We start from the raw sequence: 20,966 nt of genomic DNA, 5'->3' as shown, positions 1-20,966 counted from the left end.
ACTCATTGCTTGGTTTTTGCTCTAACATGCACTGTCAACTGTGGGAACGTACAGTGGGGCAAAAAAGTATTTAGTCAGCCACCAATTGTGCAAGTTCTTATACTTAAAAAGATGAGAGAGCCCTGTAATTTTCATCATAGGTACACTTCAACTATGACAGACAAAATGAGAAAAGAATCCAGAAAATCACATTTGTAGGATTTTTAATGAATTTATTTGCAAATTATGGTGGAAAATAAGTATTTGGTCAATAACAAAAGTTTATCTCAATACTTTGTTATATCCCTTTGTTGGCAATGACAGAGGTCAAACGTTTTCTGTAAGTCTTCACAAGGTTTTCACACACTGTTGCTGGTATTTTGGCCCATTCCTCCATGTAGATCTCCTCTAGAGCAGTGATGTTTTGGAGCTATTGCTGGGCAACACGGACTTTCAACTCCCCCCAAAGATTTTCTATGGGGTTGAGATCTGGAGACTGGCTAGGCCACTCCAGGACCGTGAAATGCTTCTTACGAAGCCACTCCTTCGTTGCCCGGGCGGTGTGTTTGGGATCATTGTCATGCTGAAAGACCCAGCCACGTTTCATCTTCAATGCCCTTGCTGATGGATAGAGGTTTTCACTCAAAATCTCACGATACATGGCCCCATTCATTCTTTCCTTTACACGGATCAGTCGTCCAAGTCCCTTTGCAGAAAACAGCCCCAAAGCATGATGTTTCCACCCCCATGCTTCATTTTTGCTCACCGTTCTTGTGATCATTTTGACCCCACGGGGTGAGATCTTGCATGGAGCCCCAGATCGAGGGAGATTATCAGTGGTCTTGTATGTCTTCCATTTCCTAATAATTGCTCCCACAGTTGATTTCTTCAAACCAAGCTGCTTGCTTACCTATTGCAGATTCAGTCTTCCCAGCCTGGTGCAGGTCTACAATTTTGTTTCTGGTGTCCTTTGACAGCTCTTTGGTCTTGGCCATAGTGGAGTTTGGAGTGTGACTGTTTGAGGTTGTGGACAGGTGTCTTTTATGTTGATAACAAGTTCAAACAGGTGCCATTAATACAGGTAACGAGTGGAGGACAGAAGGGCCTCCTAAAGAAGAAGTTACAGGTCTGTGAGAGCCAGAAATCTTGCTTGTTTGTAGGTGACCAAATACTTATTCTCCACCATAATTTGCAAATAAATTCATAAAAAATCCTACAATGTGATTTTCTGGATTTTTTTTCTCATTTGGTCTGTCATAGTTGAAGTGTACCTATGATGAAAATTACAGGCCTCTCTCATCTTTTTAAGTGGGAGAACTTGTACATTTGGTGGCTGACTAAATACTTTTTTGCCCCACTGTATATAGACAGGTTGGTGCTTTTCCAAATCATGTCCAACCAATTGAATTTACCATAGGTGGACTCCAATCAAGTTGTATGAAAATCTCAAGGTTGATCAATGGAAACAGGAAGCACCTGAGCTCAATTTGAAGTCGCATAGCAAAGAGTCTGAATACTTATGTAAGTAAGATATTTTAATTTGAGTTTTAATGAATTAGCAAACATTTCTATAAAACAGTTTTCACTTTGTCATTATGGGACATTGTGTGTAGATTGATCACGATTTTATTTATCTAATCAATTTTAGAATAAGACTGTAACGTAGAAAAAGTCAAGGGGTCTGGATACTTTCTGAATGCACTGTATGTGACATATAGGTCATAGCCAAAGCCATAGTCATTTTATTCTTAAATAATAATAAAAGTATACATTAACCTCTGACTATAGGAACATCATCTATTTGTATGATCGCTTAGAAATAGGCCTACAAAACAAAATACATAAAATAAAGGAAAAGGTTTGTATACCTTTTCATATATCAAACTTCTTATCATATCTCATGTAAAGCATAATATAAAATGAATATTGCATTAAATATTTCATAAATAAATAGAACAGACAAATAGTTAACTTTCTGCTAAGGGCACCAGATGATCCAACAGGGCATATATAGTGTGCCAAAGATGAACATTTACTCTGTGCTGGCGAAGCGTTCATAACGTAGGACTGGGGATGGTTGTAACACATTTAGCATTTTTGTCATTTTCTCAGAATTTTTTTGAGCAGCTACATTCAAATTGTGGTAGGAACGGCTTCCATTTGTCTGCTATAAATGGGTATAGGTATTTTCTCTCTAAATCAAACAAACAAGTGGTGACTTTGTCTCAAATACAAGGAGTAAAATGCTACCATTTACGTCACCTCCCAGGTCAGTTGTAACAAGGCTTGCGGTGAAATGAAACTGTTTTTAAAAAATGCATATATCATGACATGCAACTAAATATTGAAAGCCTTATTGAGAACATGAGAACAACATTGCCATGTTTAACATTTTGTGCAGCAGAAATAATAAAATATGAAAAATCATAAAATATAATTTTTATGTTCCATTAACTGGCCCTTCTCAACCACTACAACAACATCTGACAACTAAACAACACCATCTGGAATAAACAACTGAATCTTTGTGGTGTCCCTAATGAGTTCCACAAGATCTTGTGTGTGATCTTGTGTGATCACATGTCATTTTAATGTGACAACATGTGAATGTGACAGCATGTTAACAAAGCTGAGATTTTCTTTGAAGTCCAAATTGCAGGAATACATGTCAGGGTCGTTGTAAGCATACTCGGACCAACGTGCAGCGTGATCTGGGTTCCACATCTTTATTAAGTGAAACGCACAAAACAATAAAGAATAACGAACCGTGCCGATAATGGAGTGCTGACATACAACTACACATAAACAATATCCCACAAAACACAGGTGGGGAAAATGCTACTTAAATATGATCCCCAATTAGAGACAACGATTACCAGCTGCCTCTAATTGGGAATCATACAAAATGACCAACATAGAAAAACAAAACTAGAACCCCACATAGAAATAATAAACTAGACTAAACCCCCCAGTCACGCCCTGACCTACTCCACCATAGAAAATAAGGGCTCTCTATGGTCAGGACATGACAATACAGGTGTGGTGGTGTAGCAGAAATATCATAATGCCGTGAACCAAGAGGTTGTGAGTTCAAATCCCAGATGACGACACATTGAATAATAATTGTTGTATAAATAAACATCAGTCAAATATGTAAGACGAAAACACTGTATGTTAAAAGCAATGTGTGTGTATCATAGACACATTTCTGTTGTCCAAAAACACATTTTCACATGTGAAATGTCACGTGAAGTGTTCTAAAAAATACATTATGTCAAATGTGAAATGTTCCAAAAGCACATTTTCAAATGTGAAATGTCACATGTGAGAAGTGTTCTCAAAAAACACATGAAACACATGTTTATGTGTGTGTGCGCGTGTGCGTGTGAGCAGTGTGTGTAGGTGAATGCTGGACATGCACACTGAATCAGAGTCACAGTTGTAACCTTGGTATGGTAGTACTGGGGTACAGGCTTGGAGGGCCCATAATTTGTATTCCCTTAGGTTGTTCCAACTAACCCTGACCCTTGCAGCCATTAGTTATTTTCAGTTTTAGCTACGTTCAAACTTTAGCATTGCTAACTTACATCAAATACATCTACACACACTGGTTATAAACCTGATATAAGATATGTGATTCTAACGACAAAGCAGGTAGGTGATGCCATCGGCAAAATACATTTGGTCAATTTCTTTCATTTTTTACCTCAAAATCATATTTTTGTCAATAAAAACTGCAAAGTTTATCACAGGGTCTTGCTTCTTCACACGAGGGTTGAGGACTAAACTGACCATGTGCACAGTGAGTCACATGATTCTCACTTGAGATATTGAGAGAAAACTATCTTGTGTTGTAACCATCCACGGTCTCCTATAGTAAATAGTAAATAGTAAATAATGAGGCATTTGTGACTCAAACTTCCCTACATAGTGAATAGGGAGGCATTTGCGACTAAAACTTCCCTACATAGTGAATAGGGACGCCTTTGGGTTTCAAACTTTCCTACATAGTGAATAGGGACGCCTTTGGGACTCAAAGTTTCCTACATAGTGAATAGGGAAGCATTTGTGACTTAAACCTCCCTACATAGTGAATGGGGAGGCATTTGGGACTCATTTGGGAATCAAACCTCTTCTGATGTGTAACAAGGGGGATTTACATGTATCTCTTCCTGGGGTCGATTGTACGCCACATTTTTCATATACGCGAGGGGAGGTCCTCGGGACTAATCTAAAACATACAGGTTCTCTAACATCAGGGAGTGGAGCATGGGAATAGTAGGAAGAGGTATAGCGAACAACATTACTTTATTTTACAGCAAACAAAACAATATTTTCATCTCCAGGCATACATGTTCCTTGGAAGCTCTAGCTCATACTGATTCCCTATCACAGGACATAAAAAAACTTTAGTTGACATACAAATTCACAATTACATTCAATATATGACTGAGCTATGGCATAACACAGATCAGATCAATTACTCGTGGTCACAGGACATGTTGCACAATACTCTCAGGAGGGCATGCCATGGGTGAAGGAGAGCGGGTCAAATTGGCATACGGGTATTCTTGCCATAAACACAAGATCCCCGGATATGCTTCAGAATTTGCAATTCTCATGGTAATGCATATCTGTAGAACAACAAGAACAGCCAGGTAAAATACTGAAGGCCATACCCTTAATTAAAATCAACAATCTCACACACTTGGCACTGACAGAGGCACAAGGCTGCATTCACCAACTCAACAGTTCTACCCTGTTACATCTTTCCCCTCTATTTTTAAAATGTGTCCTCACATTTAACCAAGAAAGCAAAAAGCTTGCCACGCTGACCCTCAACACGTGGGCCCCTCAGGGGTGCGTGCTTAGTCCCCTCCTGTACTCCCTGTTCACCCACGACTGCTTGGCCGTGCACAACTCCAACACCATCATTAAGTTTGCTGAGACCACCTACAGAGAGGAGGTCAGTGACCCGGCCTCTCCCTCAACATCAGCAAGACAAAGGAGCTGATCATGGAGCTGAGCACGCTCCTACCACATCGATGGGGCTGTTGTGGAGCAGGATGAAAGATTCAAGTTCCTTAGTTCCACATCACTAACAAATAAACATGATCCACACACACCTACACATTCGCGAAGAAGGTACGACAATGCCTCTTCTCCCTCAGGAGGCTGAAAATATTTAGCTTGGGCCCTCAGATCCTCAAAATGTTCTACAGCTGCACCATTAAAGGCATCTTGACTCACTGCATCACTGCTTGGTATGGCAACTGCTTGGCATCCGACTGCAAGGCGCTACAGAGGGTAGTGTGTATGCCCCTGCCATCCAGGACCTCTATACCAGGCGGTGTCAGAGGAAAACATTTGTCAAAGACACCATCCACCCAAGTCACAGACTGTTCTCTCTGATACCACGCAGCAAGCGGTACTGATACACCATGTCTGGAACCAACAGGACCCTGAACAACTTCTACCGCCAAGCCATAAGACTATAAATAGTGAATCAAATAGCTACCCAGACTATCTGCATTGACCCTCTTTGCACTAACTCTTTTGACTCATCACATACACTGCTGCTACTGTTTATTATCTAAAGAATCAACAACAAGTGGGACACAATCATGAAGTGGAACGACATTTATTGGATATTTCAAACTTTTTTAACAAATCAAAAACTGAAAAATTGGGCGTGCAAAATTATTTAGCCCCCTTAAGTTAATACTTTGTGGCGCCACCTTTTGCTGCGATTAAAGCTGTAAGTCGCTTGGGGTATGTCTCTATCAGTTTTGCACATCGAGAGACTGACATTTTTTCCCATTCCTCCTTGCAAAACAGCTGGAGCTCAGTGAGGTTGGATGGAGAGCATTTGTGAACAGCAGTTTTCAGTTCTTTCCACAGATTCTCGATTGGATTCAGGTCTGGACTTTGACTTGGCCATTCTAACACCTGGATATGTTTATTTTTGAACCATTCCATTGTAGATTTTGCTTTATGTTTTGGATCATTGTCTTGTTGGAAGTCCCAGTCCCAGTCTCAGGTCTTTTGTAGACTCCATCAGGTTTTCTTCCAGAATGGTCCTGTATTTGGCTCCATCCATCTTCCCATCAATTTTAAACATCTTCCCTGTCCCTGCTGAAGAAAAGCAGGCCCAAACCATGATGCTGCCACCACCATGTTTGACAGTGGGGATGGTGTGTTCAGTTGTGTTGCTTTTACGCCAAACATAACGTTTTGCATTGTTGCCAAAAAGTTCAATTTTGGTTTCATCTGACCAGAGCACCTTCTTCCACATGTTTGGTGTGTCTCCCAGGTGGCTTGTGGCAAACTTTAAACAACACTTTTATGGATATCTTTAAGAAATGGCTTTCTTCTTGCCACTCTTCCATAAAGGCCAGATTTGTGCAATATACGACTGATTGTTGTCCTATGGACAAAGTCTCCCACCTCAGCTGTAGATCTCTGCAGTTCATCCAGAGTGATCATGGGCCTCTTGGCTGCATCTCTGATCAGTCTTCTCCTTGTATGAGCTGAAAGTTTAGAGGGACGGCCAGGTCTTGGTAGATTTGCAGTGGTCTGATACTCCTTCCATTTCAATATTATCGCTTGCACAGTGCTCCTTGGGATGTTTAAAGCTTGGGAAATCTTTTTGTATCCAAATCCGGCTTTAAACTTCTTCACAACAGTATCTCGGACCTGCCTGGTGTGTTCCTTGTTCTTCATGATGCTCTCTGCGCTTTTAACGGACCTCTGAGACTATCACCAGTGCAGGTGCATTTATACGGAGACTTGATTACACACAGGTGGATTCTATTTATCCTCATTAGTCATTTAGGTCAACATTGGATCATTCAGAGATCCTCACTGAACTTCTGGAGAGAGTTTGCTGCACTGAAAGTAAAGGGGCTGAATAATTTTGCACTCCCAATTTTTCAGTTTTTGATTTGTTAAAAAAGTTTGAAATATCCAATAAATGTCGTTCCACTTCATGATTGTGTCCCACTTGTTGTTGATTCTTCACAAAAAAATACAGTTTTATATCTTTATGTTTGAAGCCTGAAATGTGGCAAAAGGTCGCAAAGTTCAAGGGGGCCGAATACTTTCGCAAGGCACTGTATATGTACATATCAACCTCAATTACCTTGTATCCCTACACATCTACTCAGTACTGGTACCCCGTGTATATAACCATTGTGGATTTATTCCTTGTGTTATTATTTTTCTCTATATTTTTCTCTCTGCATTGTTGGGAAGGGCCCATAATTAAACATTTCACTGTAAGTCTACACCAGTTGTTTACAAAGCTTGTGACGAATGACATTCGACCAGGAGACCGTCATCACCATTCGCATTCTGTAACACAGCACTTTGCGGCCCGCGGGCCAACCCCTGCTGTGGAACGACAGGAACAGCCACTGGCACTGACAGAGGCATAAGGCTGCGTTCACCAACTCAACAGTGCCACCCTGTTACACATGTACCATCTATGTGATGTGGTGGAAACCTGGTAATCTGGCCCTCAGTCACCTTACCACCCAGAGAGGAATGGCTTACTGCAGTATGCTTCTGTGTTTGTAGTTAGTCCTTACAGTAGAATCCATAGGCCACCTCTTGTGAGTTCAACAGATACACAGTAAGTACAGTAATGCCATCTGCTGGGCATTGTGAGTAATCAAGGGAGGCTTCTCTATGAGGCTCCAACAGTTTTCCCTCCCAGAAATAGAAGTGTTTCTCAATCTCAACCCAGTCTTCAGTGACCACAAATCAGTAGTTTTACACATGTGGTCCATTCCAACACTAACACACCTGAATGAACTAGTCCAACTAATAATCAAGCTCTTGTGATTAGTTGAGACAGGTGTGTTAGTGTTAGAATGGATCAAATATTGAGAACAGTGACCCTCATGTAGTCCCTCATGTAGTCCTGCATTAGATGAGGTTAGCTAGTTAGCTAAATGGCTAGCTGGGACAGTCTGACATATGGATCCTCCTTGCACTGCTCCTCCTGCCTCATCTCCCTCCTACAGACCTGCTGCTCTTCACTGCCTCCTTTAGGTGGTCCAGAAGACTGCACATGGCCCCAGCCCCCAAGTGCCTGTAGGGCCGGGAGGAAGCAGTACCCAGAGGTGTGTAGGGTAGGGCCCACTGGGGGCAAGGTGGGAGGGGTGGTTGTGGTGGTTGGGGGTGTGTACGCTGGAGGAGGGTCTTCATTCTCACTGGGTGGTGAGCAGGTGGGCATAGAGCTAGGTCCGGGTGGGAGGAGCTCTGACTTGGGCCATGCCATGATGTCGTTGTTGCCGTTGTTGTTACCAGTGTTCTTACTGTCGTCCGCTACTACAGCGCTCGTAACACCATCAGACACTCCCTCTGTTGATCTGGACAGGCCAGCACAGACCTGAGGCATCGCCACGTAGCCCTCACTCGACTCTGAGAGGGATGGGGCAGACCTCTCCGAGGAGGACGGAGAAGTGGGTTCAGAGTTAGAGAGAGTGTTGTCGAACTCCTCACAGGGAGGCTCCAGACTCAGAAACTCACTCGGCGCCGGTGAACTGTCGCCACAGAAGATGTAAGGGCCACTGAAGCTGAAGCCGGATGAGTCTAGAGCAGGAGGGCCAGATCTGTCCACTGACAGCAAATGGAGGGAGGAAGAGTTTGGGTCATACTTCTTCCACCCCTCCTTGGTAATGGAATGGAACAGTCCATGTGCTTTTACATCTGAGTTCAACCACAATGGACTATCTGAAGAGCTGCAACACAACATAGTGAGGTAAGGGTTAGTATTGAGGCTAGGTGTACGAGTTATCTTTTATAAGTGGTGGATAGTGTAGGTTAAATAAGTATAAAGATATGAGCTAGTTTTACCAGCTGGAGCAGAGACTGCTTTCCTCCCTGCTCCCCTGTGTCTGTACCCTGCAGATGTAGGTCTTCTCACTTCTCTCACTCTCATGGAATAACAACCTATCAGGAGATTTCTGGGAAAGAGAGGACATACCATTATCTGTGAGTGATGAACTATGAAAGATGGATACATGCAGGCACGTGCACAGATAGGGGTCTACCTTTACTCTCCCACCTGCCCCTTTGCCCTCCCACTCACCCTTTTGGGTGGCGGTATATTTTTTGTATACAGTTTTTGTCGGTTGTTGTTCTGAACCCATTGCCCCCAAGTCGAAGTGACATTGTCAAGTTCACAAACTAGCAGGTTTTCATCAATCGACACAAATGATTAGCTGATAGCTGACCCTCTTTTCCCGATGTCAATCATTTATTTTGGAGGCACTGTAACTAGCCTGCTTACAATCTTGTAAGTGAGTGTGTTGTTGTAGAAATAAATAGGCCAATGCTAAAGCATGTTTAAATGTTCGCTACAGAGGCAGTTAGTATGTTATGAATTTCGAGATATGAATTGCCATTTTTTTTCTTCATTTTGAGCACCTGCCCGCTAAAAGGTCTGTGCACAGCCCTGGATACATACAATGTCATTTATAGTGGTTATGAAAAATGATCTTTGTGCACAGTCTAGATGATTTGTATTATTATTGAGTGCAGTTGTCATTTATTCAATAGCTGAGTAGTCCACAGCGAGATGCTTTGTGAATAATGCTGATTGAATACTCAGCCATTCAGATGCATTCAGACTTACCTTAATGACCTCTCCCAGTACCTTGCTCTTGAGGGGTGACGGGACAGACACCTCCCACAGGACTACCCTCCTACGGACAGAAAACGAACGAATGAATCAATGGGATGGACGAATGAATGAAATGACAGGTAACTGCCAAAATAAAGGAAACACCAACACAACTTTGGCATAGATTCTACAAGTTTCTGGAATTCTATTGGAGGGATGCGATGTCATTCTTCCATGAGAAATGACATAATTTGATGTTTTGTTGATGATGGTGGAAACCGCTGTCTCAGGCACCGCTACCGAATCCCCCATAAATGCTCAATTGGGTTGGGATCTGGTGACTGAGAAGGCCATGGCATGTGGTTTATATGGTTTTCATGCTCATCAACCCATTCAGTGACCACTCGTGCCCTGTGGATAGGGCCATTGTCATCGTATTGTGTTCCCATAGCCATGGTAGCCAAAATAATGGCCTGCCCAGCATTTTTATACATGACCCTAAGCATGATGGGATGTTAATTGCTTAATTAACTCAGGGACCACACCTGTATGGAAGCACTGGCTGTAACACTAGTAATAACACAAGGGCATCTACTTGGTAAATATTTTCTTGAACTGCACTGTTGGTTAAAGGCTTGTAAGTAAGCATTTCACGGTAAAGTCTGCACTTATTGTATTGGGCCCATGTGACAAATAAAGTTTGATTTGAAGGGTGAATTAAAATGGTAGAAAAAGAATAGAAACAGTTGGAGAAGTCTGAGTATCACCTGTGACAGGCTGGTATGGTAACATAGAGAGCGATGAAGACAATGGCCACCAGTATACTGATGAAGACGTAGAGGAAGGTGGTGATGGACCAGGAAGCTACCAGGAGACATGGACAAAAGATGCATATGTAAGAGTGGAAAATGTAGTTGATGATCATCGATGAGAAATTGATTAGTGTCTGGATATTCCTGTCTGTCATGTGAACTGATTGAGATGGTCGTTGGTTCAAGAGAACAAAGTCACATTTTATCAGCTCCTGTATGCTGCCTTCATCAAGTCTAGTCTTAATTTCTTCTTATTTCACTCACCGAACCCTCCAAACGGCGTGTTCAACACATTTCAATATTATTTTCTCATTTTTTTATTCTCTCATTTTTCACATGAAAGCAAATATCGTGGCTGCACATAGGACTGACACATGGAAGCAAAAAAAAACACTCTTTAATACATAATGAAGGTCTTTACATTTGTTTTTGAAAACATTCTCCAAGGGATATGAACTTTGGTGCTTTTTCGTTCAGCATCTCATGAATAGATAATCATATTATCGTTTTTAGAGCTCCGCTATATTGACTCGCATGGCTGGCACGACTAGATGAATTGTAAATAATAAAATATGGTTCACATCCCCCCATTTGTTCTTGTTTCAGTGCAGACTGGTTATCTCTGATGATAAAATATGTTTTCAGAGTTTTTTGAAAAAAATAATAGAATTAGCTTGGTCCAAGTTTGTGCTATTGTCAAGTCCATTGCTGTCATTGTCAAGCATATACAGCAATTGACATGACAATGAGTGACAAGGAGTTGGCATAATAGCAAAAACAGACACTCTCAGGCTATAATAGAATACAACAATGGTTCAGAATACTATTAAAAACCTGCTTCAACCAGGAGATACCTACTAGGTCCATTACCTGGTTGTGTGGTCCACTCCACTGGGTCGGTCCATTCTGAGGGGGCTCCGTCAAAAGTATCACGCTTTCCCGGGACCACCAGGGCTCTCACCTTAACCAGGTAGCACTCAGAGGGGCGCAGGGACACCCCCAGGATGGAGAGCGAGTGGGACCCCTGGGAGACATTGAGGAACGTAATATCCTCCTGAAAAAGAGAAGGTTGGACAGAACCAAGTGAGACACAGTAGAATTATCAGTCATTGTCAAATGATCTATTCATGGGATACTTAAAATTGCAACAGTCTATCTCGCTTGATGAGCGTTCTTTACCTGATGAACTAGAGATGATCAAATGTAATACTGAAAATGACAAGACATTGCTTTTGGATCATCCTACCTGAGTCTCATTACTCCAGTATTGCACCTGATAGTACACATGATCGGTCAGATAAAAATGAGGCGGATTCCATTTTAGAATCCAGTTCCCATCTCTCTCTTCTATCTGCACTTTGAGTGGACGGTTTGGACGAACTGTGTGGAGAGAGACATCAAGAATCAGACATCAAGAATCTTTAAAGAGTTGAACGGGATCTTAAGCACTTCCGAATGTATTTATTTTTTGCAGGACGTAACCAATCGTACAAAATTGATGACGTTGTACACAGTTGTGCACAATTTCCCGGGACCCGTTTTGGCTCATGAGCACTAATTTCTAAACTACTGGCTGAAATGATCCCTTCTAGAAAATTGCGCCTGTAATACCACAATATAAACTCCAGGTGGCAGCACTGATACACAATCACTGAGGTAGTATATTTTCTTTCTTTTTTGCATCAAAAAAAATATCATCATAAATTGAGTCTCAGCTATGAGATTTTATTCTCCCCCAAATATCACCCCTGTCTCGGTGTGAAAATGACTCACTGTTCTTGTGTGTTTTAAACATTTTGCTGTTGCGTGTGGGTACAAGCTCCACCTCTAGCTGCTCTAAGTCTTGGACATGGAAGGAGCAGCTGTATTCGAGCACTGGACCCCTGGATGGAACGCTGACCATGGTGTTATCACAGCATTTCTGGGCTCTGCAGAGATGGCGGAAAGGAAGAGAGAAATGGATGGATGGATGGAGAAGAGGGAGGACAATGCTGTGAAAGAGAGTAGTCATCCATGAGACTGAAGTGTAGTCAACTGTTCTGTCTCATCCATGGGCACGTGCACATGAACGCATGCAGCGCGCACAAACACAAAGGCATACACACAGATCTTAACTCACGGTGCAGTGTGGTTGTGTTTGCAGGACAGGTGGAAGGTAAGGAACTGAGCCAGGTCTCTCTTCACCTCCCAACTGCATGTCACCGCAGTCTCATTATCCAACACACACTGCGCATTGGAGGGGCCTGGCACAGGGTCTGAGTGAGGGAGAGAAGGGAGGTGAGGGAGGGAGGGAGCAGGAGGACAGGATGACAGGAGGAAGAGAGACAGAAAGAGATGGAGAGAGAGAGAGAGAGAGAGGGGGAATTAGGGAGGACGGGAGTGAACAAAAGGAAAGAAGATATTGATGCACGACTGAGCAATGCTAACATGACGCGATTACAACTCCCTGGCAAATCACATGCCATCGCAAGTCCCTCATTACAATTTCATTACAAACTCATTACAATGCCATGAAACTAATACATTTCATTGTATGACATTACATTATGGAGAACGGAGGATGTATGTTTACGTATACGTAGGGTTTCCACTCACCCTCCTCAGTCAACCAGGTCACTAGGGGGCTCCACTCGCTCCACAGTCCCGTCTTCCTCCTTGCCCTCACCTTGGCTTCATACTGGAAGCCGGGCACCTGAGCCTCAGCCTTCACACTCAGCTGGGTGTCCTGAACCTCCACTGCCTGCACAGAGAGAAACAGACAAAGAATATGGAGTCCCAAATGGCATAGTGCCCCACAAGGCTTGTGGTCTAAAGTTTACTTTACTACAAAGGCAATAGGATGCCATTTGACACGCACATTATGTGTGCATCTCAATCTACGAAAGTGGCTCTCCATTGGGCACAGACATCAATTCAACATCTATTCCACGTTGGTTCAACATAATTGAACATAAACATCATTGAAATAACATGGAATCAGCATTGATTTAAGTCCCCAGTGGGTTCCTTTCTTTGTTTCCTTCCCTTCATCTGCACTAGTGTGAAGCACCTGGTCTGGACAGGTGAATGTAGACTTCCTGAAAGAATCTTCCAAACTGCTTCCACCTATCCCGTGGCTTGAATCACTGCATTTGAAAGGGTGGAAACCACTTCAGACTATTGAGACAGAGACCTGATCTTTATGTGACTCCCACCGGTGGATTTGTTTTCTATACTATTGCCGTGTGATATCCTCTCAGTCTTAGATAGTGGCGTGAATTTATTTTGTAGTCAACTGAATGCGCCACTTATACTGAACAAAAATATAAACGCAACATGAAACAATTTCACATTTTTTTACTGAGTTACAGTTATAAGGAAATCAGTCAATTATAATAAATTCATTAGGCCCTAATCTATGGATTTCACATGACTGGCCAGGGGCGCAGACATGGGTGGGCATAGGCACACCCCCTTTGGAGCCAGACCCACCCACTGGGGAGCCAGGCCCAGCCAACCAGAATGTATTTTTCCCCACAAAAGGGCTTTATTATAGACATAAATACTCCTCAGTTTCATCAGCTGTCTGGGTGGCTGGTCTCAGACAATCCCGCAGGTGAAGAAGCCAGATGTGGAGGTCCTGGGCTGGCGTGGTTACACGTGGTCTGCGGTTGTGAGGCTGGTTGGACGTACTGCCAAATTCTCTAAAATGATGTTGGAGGCGGCTTATGGTAGAGAAATTAACATTAAATTTTCTGGCAAGTGCTGGTGGACATTTCTGCAGTGGTGGACATTCCTGCAGCCATTTCTCAGAATGGTGCAATGTCTCGCAAGATCACTTAAGGATGAATTAGTATTCTACATAACAAACCAACTATAATCAAATGATAATGGCAGGCTACGGTTATGCCAAAAACACAATGTAATTTCATATGACAATTTTGAAATGCAGCATTTTTTTTCTCATGCGGTTGCTGTGTTTAACTCTATCTGCTCTAAAATGTGATTAGTTCAGCCGGTTAGCCAACCTTACTTACATATTCAAGAAGATCAAAATGCATATTCCCATCAACCTGTTGGGGATCGAACTGTTGGCATGCATGCAGCATGGACGTTTAACCTGTAAAACGTGAATTATCATTCACGATTGACAGTGATGATGGCCTAATTTATAATAAGGTAGGCCTAATTTGGTGTTTTAGGATTTTCTGAATGAAAGGTTTCACGTTGGTACCAACTTTCATTCAGAAATGGCTTAATAATTGATAAAATGGTGCTCTGGTAGGCTACCTAAAACAATAGCACTGGCTATAATAAATGTAAAGCCATTTCCATGTGTGGTCAACTGATCATTCCAGCACCGTTTTGATTGGGACAACGTGGGAACTCATCTTGATAAATCAATCAATGTCCGATTTTTGGTTTTCACTGAATCTCTGTTTGGATATTAGGTTACAATTATGCTAGGTAATGTTAGCTAAGTTGAGTTGAGTGCTCACGATCATTAGTCTAACAGTTAAAAGTAATGCAGCTGTTCTCTACACACACACACACACACACACACACACACACACACACACACACACACATTAGGCCTATATAGCCTACCTGATGAGCTTCCCTGATGTTTTCCTGAACTTTCCAATACTTTTCTGATGCATTTCAGTCCCTTAGCGTACTGATGTGAATACTCATTGTACACTTTTCCTTATAGTCTATGCAAGTAATTTGACATGTTTTTTGTTGTTGTTATTATTTTAAAAAGTCATAAGGCCTACATCGTTTTAATAACAATATAGCTGAAAACCACTATTGGCTTCATTTGATTTACTGAATTTATTCTCTTGTAATTTTAGGCTAGGCTATTTGCTGCTTGATTATTTAAAATATTATCGTAACAGTAGGCCTACCTATACAACAACCTCATATGGGGTTACTGACCACAATCCACTTAATTAATAATAATAAGTGTTGATTTTTTGGCCTTGGGGGGAGCATAGCACATGGAAGAAACCATAGTGCTGCAGGAAGGGGTACTGGAAGTGCTGCAGATAAATTGAAATTAAATTTGACAAGTGATATAATTACTCCTTGTCTCTATAAAAATACATGAAATATTTATATAATTATTTAAAATAATTGCTGTAGAATGTGTTTTGTCACATTGTGGGCGATTACGGCAAATATAAAACAGCTGATTGTTGAGTTGTGGCTGTCAATGTACAGCAGGCAGCAGCTAGAAGGTATTTCACAATATTTAAAAATACACTTGAGGAACAATTCTGATTAAATTAGTGAGTAAACACTGGAAAGTTGGTGGACTATAATTTCCTCCTCATCTTGTAGACCTAAGATCTGAGTATCCACTCTTTTCATTGGCCTATCTTCTTGTTGCATTTAAGACATGGGTTGTTTGTTTTAGCAGCTTGACATTTAGATACTTTGTGTGGTATAAAAAAATATTACTGTAATGTCTCCAGTCATATAAAATGATTTACAGGAAATTACAGGAAGTGATTTTAGAAAAGGCCCTTTTTTTTCTCACCCACAAACCCCTCAGCCCCTGGTCTTCAGGACTGAGCCCCCAAATGTTATGAAACTCTGGTGATACCACTGGGCATTAAGCAAAGGGGTAGTGATGAATGATTTTAAAGAAGTGATTCATGATTTTGTCACCGAGCAAAACTACCCAAAACTTGTGCTTGTTTTCCGGGGGATATCTCATGCCATGATGAAAAATCTTGAGAGTTAGCATGTTTTTTTTTACAAGAGGGTCGGAAAACATAAGCAATGTGTTTACTAATACTCTTAGAAAAAAAGGTGGTATCTAGAACCTAAACAGGTTATTTGGCTGTTCCCAAGGAGAACCCTTTGAATAACACTTTTTGGTTCCAGGCAGAACCCTATTGGGTTCCACGTAGAACCCTTTCCCCTGGAGGGTTCTACATGGAACCCAAAAGAGTTCTAACTGGAACCAAAAAGGGTTCTCCTAAGGGGACAATCGAAGAACCCTTTTGGAACCCATTTTTCTAAGAGTGTATACTCTATTTATGATGATTCAGAAGCACATGTGGTAGATGAATAGGAGTCTTTAAGAGCACGTTGTATGTAACCTGGTCCCAGATTTGTTTGCGCTTTTTGCCTGCTGTCCTTGACAATGAGTTGGCAATATATAGCACAAACAAGATATGGCACTCAAGCTAATTGTTTGTTACTCCAGCACATACTGTCCAGTCATCCTGGTTAGACCTCCTGTAGTTGACCTGGTAGTTGAGAGTGGGGGTCAAGAGGGATGATGGGGGGTAGGGGCTTTCCCAGCTGAGCAAACGGCCCCCTCTCTCTACACGCTGCTGTGATAGGTGGACTGGTGTACGCACCCTCACTGTAATACACACATGTACACACTGTCAAAAACAAATCAACACATACATGAATAGTGAAATACAGATATAGGACCCTATATATATTTGACTGAATTTGGTCATCTGCTAGCTAACTTGTAACTAAAATGAAACATGTAAATGTAAAATAATTGAGAACCAATGACTTATGACAGGTGTCCTGCAATGTTTAAACTCACCATTCTTAGACAGAAGCAGGGCAGGGGGACAGGAGGTATTGAAGAAGAAGACATGGTTGGTATTGATGCCAAAGTATTTAGTGTTGTACTGACACTGGGCAGTGAGCTTGATGTTGTTGGGATTCCGTGCTCGCTGACCATAGGGGTTACACAAGGACTCACTAGAGGGTCGGAGAAAGAGGGAGACATGAGTTCATTGAGTACATTGTTTTTCGGGGTCCACCTCTCCCTCCCTCCCTCCCTTCCTCCCTCTCTCTCTCTCTGTCCTCTCATCACCCCATCAGCTCTATCCTTACCGGTTCTCAGGGCTGTCCCAGTAGTATAGGGTTAACGGCTGTGAGGACGGGTGTGGACTCTCCTCCCAGCTACAGCGGACGTAGGATCTGTAGTCATTGTAGCACTGCAGGGACTCAAGCACAGGGGACACTATGGGAGAGACGGAGTGGGAAGAAGGATATAGACAATATAATTAGAACACATTGTGCTGTATGGTGTACAGTTCTCTCTATATGGGTAGAAAATGTGATCTACAATCACTTCTGGAAAAAACACATTTCCAAGTGGGTGGCAGTGTTGTGCTAGTGTCTGTATCTTAATGAGACTTTCTATAATGTCCACAATGAAACATCTAACCATATGTCTAAATGATACATTTTGTTGTCATCGATATCTGCTAAAAAAATAGTCTTAGACTTTGACCCTACCATGATATTGTGTGTTGTCCTGGATGGTGCAGCATTCTTGTCCATTATTGCAAAGGACCAGGAGAGGGAGAAGTGATCCACAAGACATCCAGAAGAGGAGCATGTTTCCCGGGGAGCGCAGGAGGACAGGTCCCCTGGAGCAGAAGAACATGGGTAAGGTTCAGCAGGTGGGTCTCAGTAATTAACCTTCTAGATCTAGACCATCCTGGGCCCGCATTATGTGGACTGACTGCTATACCTGTCAGAGTTCAGAGAAAAATGGCTCAGATACAAAAAGTCTTACTCACTCACTCTCTCTCTCTCTCTCTCTCTCTCTCTCTCATGAACGTGCCACACACGCAAATATCACAATTCTCGGAAAAAATGACATCATTACCACTCACTTCCCTTACAGTATATTCTTCACTAAGTGACTCTGATGTTCCTCCCACCATCCGCTGTAACCACACATCCGTTCGTGTTCCAAATGGCACCCTATTCCCTATGTAAAGTGCACACTACCCTATGGGACCTAGTCAATAGTATAGAACTTTATATTATGGTGGCATTTTGGACGTAGCCTCTGTTTCTTATGATTGTGTTACTGTCTTCACTGTGATGTCCTTCTATCAGGCACAGACATTTTGGAAGAGAAGCATGAAAACAAAGTGGCAGAGAGTTGTGACTGTAGTGGCGTTGAGAAATCCCCATCAGATACTGTGTGTGCGTGTGTGTGTGTGTGTGTGTGTGTGTGTGTGTGTGTGTGTGTGTGTGTGTGTGTGTGTGTGTGTGTCTGTGTCTCTGTGTCTCTGTGTGTCTGTGTCTGTGCGTGCGTTTCTAAATAAGCATTCTAAGAATACATTGTGGGATAGAGGTTAAAATACAAAGAGATGGTAAGAATCCCACCAAAATTAACACTTGTATATAAGCCAATTGATACAACTTAAGTTGTTCTTGCCTAGTCTCCTATTCAGTGTTCAGTGAATTCTGTTGTTCTATTTCCAAGAAGTTATGATGTGCGAGGAAACGTCAAGACTCATGCCAAATGTGTTCGGTCTGTTGCCTCAACCTTATCTGCTTCCTCTTTTCATTTGGCTGTTTACCATGTGGTCAAAAATGACACTTAATCAACAGTGTGATCCGTACGCTCCCAGTGAGCACAAAAAAAGCATTGAAAAAACACTTTTCAACCACAAATACATAGTTTCAACCAAAAGGGTATCTTTTCAACATTTTCAACAAAAAAGGTGTCTTTTCAACATCATTTCACGTATTGTGCTCAGAGGGCTATAGTATGGAATGAAATGCTGCCCCGAGGGTAGTATAAGTAGCTTGGTCTGTAAAGTATGCATAAATTATGAATATCACTTTCAAACAATTTATCTAAAATAACATATTCCTTTTCTGTCGTCTTATAATTGTCTTGCTGTTACACAAGAGTGAGCTTCTAGCCCAGGCCTTTCATGGGTGATGGGGATTTCCAGTGACGTGCTACTGAACAGTGTGAAGATTGATCAGTGAAGTGTCTTAGTTGGTTCAGGCAGTGTCATGTCAGTACAGTAATTAGCTTAGTCCCAAATGGCACCCTATTCCCTATATAGTACACTACTTTTGACCAAAACCCTATGGTCCCTGGTCAAAAGTAGTGCATTAAATAGGGAATAGTGTGCCATTTGGGACACAAACCATTGATGTCCTTTATGTCCCTTTGGCTTGCCAGGACTGCACTTCAGTAGCAGAGCAAATCCACTGTATAATACACCAGTCCTTAGCTAGCACACAGACAGACAGGGAAACGCCTGAGTCTGGATCCAGTGTCCCAAATGGCACCCCATTCCCTACATAGTGCACTACTTATGAACAGAGGTCTATGGGGTGCCATTCAGGACGGGAGTCTGGAGCTGTGCTGGGCTGCTAGAGCAGCTTATCCTGCTCACTGTGGCGTGAAGGGAGAGGCTCGATATCTGTAGAAGAACTCCTGTCTAGTCCCTAGCAGGGTGACGATTTGACTCCGTTAAGTGTATGTTACTCACATAGACCACTGATGAGGTTTTTAAGCTGACTCAAAGGCCAAAACCTACAATCGAACAACATTACTGCGACACAACACAGAAAGAACAGTGACAATTGAGAATAATGATAAAGCAACACAAGTTCCAAAGAAAACACCGCCATAAATGCAGCAACAGAGATACGCCATCCATAGCCATTTTAATGATGGTGTGTGGTGCTGTCTGTAGATTATGGACTGTGTGGCTGTCTTATTTAAGGCATATTTTGGCATACTGAAGACCGGGGATGGTTGTAACACAGGATAGTTGTAACACTCAATATCTCTCATCAGGAACAAGCTAGAATCATGTGACTCACTGTGCACATGGTCAGTTTAGTCCTCAATCCTCATGTGAAGAAACAAGGCCCTGTGATAGACTTTGCAGATTTTATTGACAGAAATATGATTTTGAGGTAAAAACAACAAATAATCTAATGCCATTACCAAATGTTTGTTGGTGATGGCATCGCCTGCTTTGTTGTTAGAATCACAAAACCTATATCAGGTTTATAACCGGTGTGTGTAGATATATTTGATGTAAGTTAGCAATGCTAAAGTTTGAACTTAGCCTAACTTGAAGATAACTAATGGCTGCAAGGGTCAGGGTTAGTTGTAACAAGCCTAAGGGAATACAAATTATGGGCCCTCCAAGCTTGTACCCCAGTACTACCATACCAAGGTTACAACTGTGACTCTGTGATTCAGTGAGCATGTCCAGCATTCACTCATACACACACACACCAATCACACACAAACATGGAAAGACACATGTGGTTTTGGAAAACTTCCCATGTGACATTTCACATGTCATTTGCTGTGTTTTTAGAACACTTCACATTTCCAAAACGAATGCAATCACTATTCACCAGGGGCAAACTCCTCACACCGGGGCAACCTGTGTCCGATACTCAAATCCCCTCAATATCTCATGTGAGGTGTTCCAAAAACACATTTGCACATTATTTCACATGTGAAATTCCACTTGCACATGATTTCTCATGTGACATTTCACAAATAGTGTAGTTTCGTGGTATCACATGGTATCACATGTTGAAATTTTGCATCCCCACATTTATTTAACATGATTATCATGTTCTCACATATCACATGTGTAGTTTCATGCTATTACATGTTGCTTCGCATGTTGTCACGTTACCACATTAACTTTACATAAAAGCACATGTGATCCCTCAAGATCACACGTGTTTTTTATTTTTATTTTTTATTTCACCTTTATTTAACCAGGTAG

The 20,966-nt window shown here is 42.0% G+C and overlaps 1 protein-coding gene across 1 annotated transcript; it reads right to left on the bottom strand.

The window, feature by feature from the left end:
* Nucleotides 1–7,165: 7,165 nt before the first annotated feature.
* Nucleotides 7,166–17,980, bottom strand: LOC110538012 (cytokine receptor common subunit beta). The gene is made up of 13 exons (XM_021624535.2): nt 17,686–17,980; nt 17,278–17,407; nt 16,982–17,142; nt 16,629–16,783; nt 13,018–13,162; nt 12,542–12,677; nt 12,196–12,350; nt 11,669–11,802; nt 11,293–11,476; nt 10,378–10,474; nt 9,623–9,692; nt 8,842–8,951; nt 7,166–8,726 (listed from the first exon to the last, which is right to left on the bottom strand). The coding sequence occupies exons 1-13, from the start codon at nt 17,834–17,836 to the stop codon at nt 7,931–7,933; spliced, it is 2,424 nt and encodes an 807-aa protein (XP_021480210.2). The 5' UTR covers nt 17,837–17,980; the 3' UTR covers nt 7,166–7,930.
* Nucleotides 17,981–20,966: the final 2,986 nt, after the last annotated feature.

The sequence above is a fragment of the Oncorhynchus mykiss genome, chromosome 12 (assembly GCF_013265735.2).
Source record: "Oncorhynchus mykiss isolate Arlee chromosome 12, USDA_OmykA_1.1, whole genome shotgun sequence".
NCBI lineage: Eukaryota > Metazoa > Chordata > Actinopteri > Salmoniformes > Salmonidae > Oncorhynchus > Oncorhynchus mykiss.
The sequence above is the reverse complement of the archived record's forward strand: the minus strand, read 5'-3'. Positions and strand labels throughout refer to the sequence as shown.

What these genes read in the sequence shown, in the direction of transcription:
- LOC110538012 (XM_021624535.2), bottom strand. Translation starts at nt 17,836, where the DNA reads ATGTTCTTCTGCTCCAGGGGACCTGTCCTCCTGCGCTCCCCGGGAAAC. An exon ending in GACCTGGTTGACTGAGGAGG is followed by an intron (nt 12,678 to 13,017) that starts GTGAGTGGAAAC and finishes TCCCTCACTCAG; the next exon opens with ACCCTGTGCCAGGCCCCTCC. An exon ending in TACTGGGAGAGGTCATTAAG is followed by an intron (nt 8,952 to 9,622) that starts GTAAGTCTGAAT and finishes TCTCTTTCCCAG; the next exon opens with AAATCTCCTGATAGGTTGTT.